The following is a 3,333-nucleotide window of genomic DNA, read 5'->3' as shown; positions in this document are numbered from 1 at the left end:
AGGAAAATTCCATAAAATCATGTGTGCTAGAGATAGGTTCTTGATCAATCGCCTGGAATCGGGTAAACGAATAAACCTTGCTGCGATTATCTTTGGGCACATTAGAGAGTCTCTAATAGCCTTCATGTGTGGTCACGAATTCTTCATTCCCTATGGAAGAGTCCTGTCAGCATGTTTTGAATCTGCAGGAATAGTGAACACACTCAGCTCTTCAGAACTTCCGAACAAGAGGGAAGCACTGTATGCAGAGCGCTGTGATCGTTTCTTCTTTCATGGAGGATATTATGAACCCATCTACTAGGAGTCTGTATTTTTTATTTTGAGTCTGTATTTTGTCATGTTTTTCTAATCAATGAATATTCTCATCTTTGTCAATTATTTATTTTTGGGATAACATGAAAATTTAATGCCTATAATGGTCCTACCTGATTAAACTCATACATTCTCATACAACATCATTTCTTTTTTATTATGACAAAAAGGGGGAGAATTATATAGAAGCAAATAATATACATATACATCTCCTAAAATTTTTTAATAGTAACTTGAATAGAACAAGTTCTACAAATCAAAGATAAATCTTCTTTAACTTGTGCTCCAGAAGTTTCTGTAGTTAAAAAGAATGCAGAAATATATTCTTAGAACTTCTGTGAAGATACACGTATACATAGCCACATCCATCAATCTTCTGAAGAATCAAGTCAAGAGGAAAATTGTCCAGGGAAGTTATTCACCATTTTTCTCTCTAAATATTTATTTTAGGGGGAGATTATACATCTCAGGGGGAGATCAATTTTCTTATAATTTTTTTTAACAAAACGTAAATGTTTTGTCATCATCAAAAAGGGGGAGATTGTTAGAACATAGTTTGGTTCTAATCATATTTTAGTGTTTTTATGATAACAAGCAAACAAGTTTTGTATAAAGAAAACATGGAACTCTAATCATATGGTTCTAATTTCAGAAGATGTACCAGTACCAGCAATCAGAACTTGGCACGTATGAAAAGCTGGAGAAACGCAACTCAAGTCATAAAGCAACTTCTGATACTACACCAGAACACTACAAACATATCTACAACAGAAGATGAAGAACAAGGCTGAATAGAAGATCATAAGGAATGATTCAAACTAATACTGTTGAAAGCAACTTCTGATACTACACCAAAACACCGTGAACACATCCACAACAGAATTTGAAGAACAAAGGCTGATCAGATGATCACGAAGATTGATTCAAATAAAACTGTTAAAGACATAATCATTAGCAAAACGACTGCAACACTCCAAAAGCGAAATTCCCAAGGTTGATTGATGAAGCTATCCACATGCAAATCCTTGGATAAAGCAAAAGCAAAGACAACACACAAACCATTTAATGCTACATACAAGCTTTGAAGATAACAGTCAAAAATTCTGAAGCTATATATACTCATGATCGTTTGAAGAAAACAACAAGACAACAAGTGAAAAAGAAGAAAACAAGAAAGAACACACAAGAACGCTGCAACTCTGAAATATCATCAAGTGTGAAGAAAAACTCTCTGAAGCAAAACTCTCTGAAGAAAAACTCATTTTTGCTTCCTAGACTCGTAAACTTGTTCGAGTTTGACAATCATGGTTCATACATTCAAGTCCAATAAAATATGTAAATAATGTCGTATATTAAAGAAGTATTCCATCTGAAAATCATTTCAGAGTATGAAGAATTTATTGCAGAATAACTTTCTTGTGACTAAGCTTTGGATTTTGTTATAAATACTCCATCCGTTTTAAAATGAGTGTCGTTTTAAAGAAAAAAATTTGTTTCAAAATTTCATTCTCACTTTTTAATAAAGAAATAATTGCTATTTTTCCAATTATGTCTTTAAATTATTATTTTATACACTATTTCTAATACTTTAACAAAGTTAATGTGATAAAAGTGTAATATTTTATGACAATATTTTTATATTTTTTAATCTGTGTATAAAAATTTTAAACCACATTCATTTTGAATATGTAATTATTGATTGCAGTTTCATTGTCTATGTCATCATTTTATTAGTGTATGATTCAGAACTTAAATGCAAAGTCTTCATTTATGGAATTAAAGATATTAATTAGTAATATCTTGGGCTCAATCACCCCAAAAAAAAAAGATGAAAAGTATATTTTTTAGGTTGTCTATTCTTGCTTTTATAGATGCAATCATTTGAGGTCAAATTGCTGAATATTTAACCCAAATAATATTAAATCAAATCAGTTGGAAAACATTAAACAAGCCACTAGCATACCAAGTAACAAGCTTCTAGTGTGTGTACATCTAGTACAATACACTTATTTTCATGGCTAGAAAAAAGTAAAAATAATCTTAATAAGCACCACAAACTCACAAACTAGGTCTACCTATTCCATTCATGTATATGAGTGAATTCATGGAAAAACTTTTGTTGTTGCAGCTCTACCACCGCCGGGTATAGGAACTTCAAAGCCGGGATTTGGAATAAAAGTGTCATCATTACCAGGAATATATCTGCGACCTGATGATTCCGATCTTGATCGCAGTCGTGTTCTCGACCCTCCAATGCCACCAATAAAAGGGATATTAGGAATACGCCCTAGGCGTGGTTGAGATCCTAAATGTCCAATGCTTGGATAATGCACAGAAAACCGAGGTATCTTCTCGTCGTTGTTGTCGGAGTTCTTACCAATACTACGGCCAGCAGCTTGCAGTGTTGTGACAAGGAGGATATTGAAGATGAGAAGAAGTGCGGAAAAAGAGTAAGCTCTTTGAGCCATATTTCAGATGAGAAATAGGAGAAGGATATATTGATATTTCTTAGCTTGTGATTTTTGTGCTGAAACCGAAAGGAGTGAATGCATTAGTATATAGTAATGTTGGTTAGAGAAATTTGAATGAACATTGGCGGTGAGTAAAGTGTGCTATCATCAATCCATATGCACGAAGTAATGATTACTTGTTATGGATCATTAATTTTATTTGTGGACATTCACCAATGATATGGCCACCAATAAATGAGTATTTATGCACCGCAATAGGTAGAAAACATTGGAATATTATTGCTTTTAGCTACCTTCCATTCTTTGCTACTACAAGGTTTCTTTTCCACTAGTTGAAAAAAAATTCTTATGAAAATAAATATACAACACATTCGTGAAAATATTTTCTATTTCCTGACAAATTGAATTATGTTAGTGTTATTTGTTAACTATAACAAAACAAATTCTTAATATGAGTCATTGTGATGAAAATAATATAAAATACTAGCTAGAGATAATATATATAAAAAAAGTATGAAAATTATTATTTTAACATTTTTATTATTCTTAA

General features: G+C 32.0%; 1 protein-coding gene across 1 annotated transcript; it reads right to left on the bottom strand.

Moving 5' to 3' along the window:
• Positions 1-2,169: 2,169 nt before the first annotated feature.
• Positions 2,170-2,864, bottom strand: LOC131629491 (putative cell wall protein). The gene has a single exon (XM_058900274.1). It carries the CDS (start codon positions 2,778-2,780, stop codon positions 2,415-2,417), a length of 366 nt encoding a protein of 121 aa, XP_058756257.1. The 5' UTR covers positions 2,781-2,864; the 3' UTR covers positions 2,170-2,414.
• Between the last annotated feature and the right edge of the window lie 469 nt (positions 2,865-3,333).

The sequence above is a fragment of the Vicia villosa genome, unplaced genomic scaffold (genome assembly GCF_029867415.1).
Source record: "Vicia villosa cultivar HV-30 ecotype Madison, WI unplaced genomic scaffold, Vvil1.0 ctg.000568F_1_1, whole genome shotgun sequence".
Taxonomy (NCBI): domain Eukaryota; kingdom Viridiplantae; phylum Streptophyta; class Magnoliopsida; order Fabales; family Fabaceae; genus Vicia; species Vicia villosa.
Note: the sequence above shows the minus strand (reverse complement) of the source record. Positions and strands in the feature narration are given on the sequence as shown.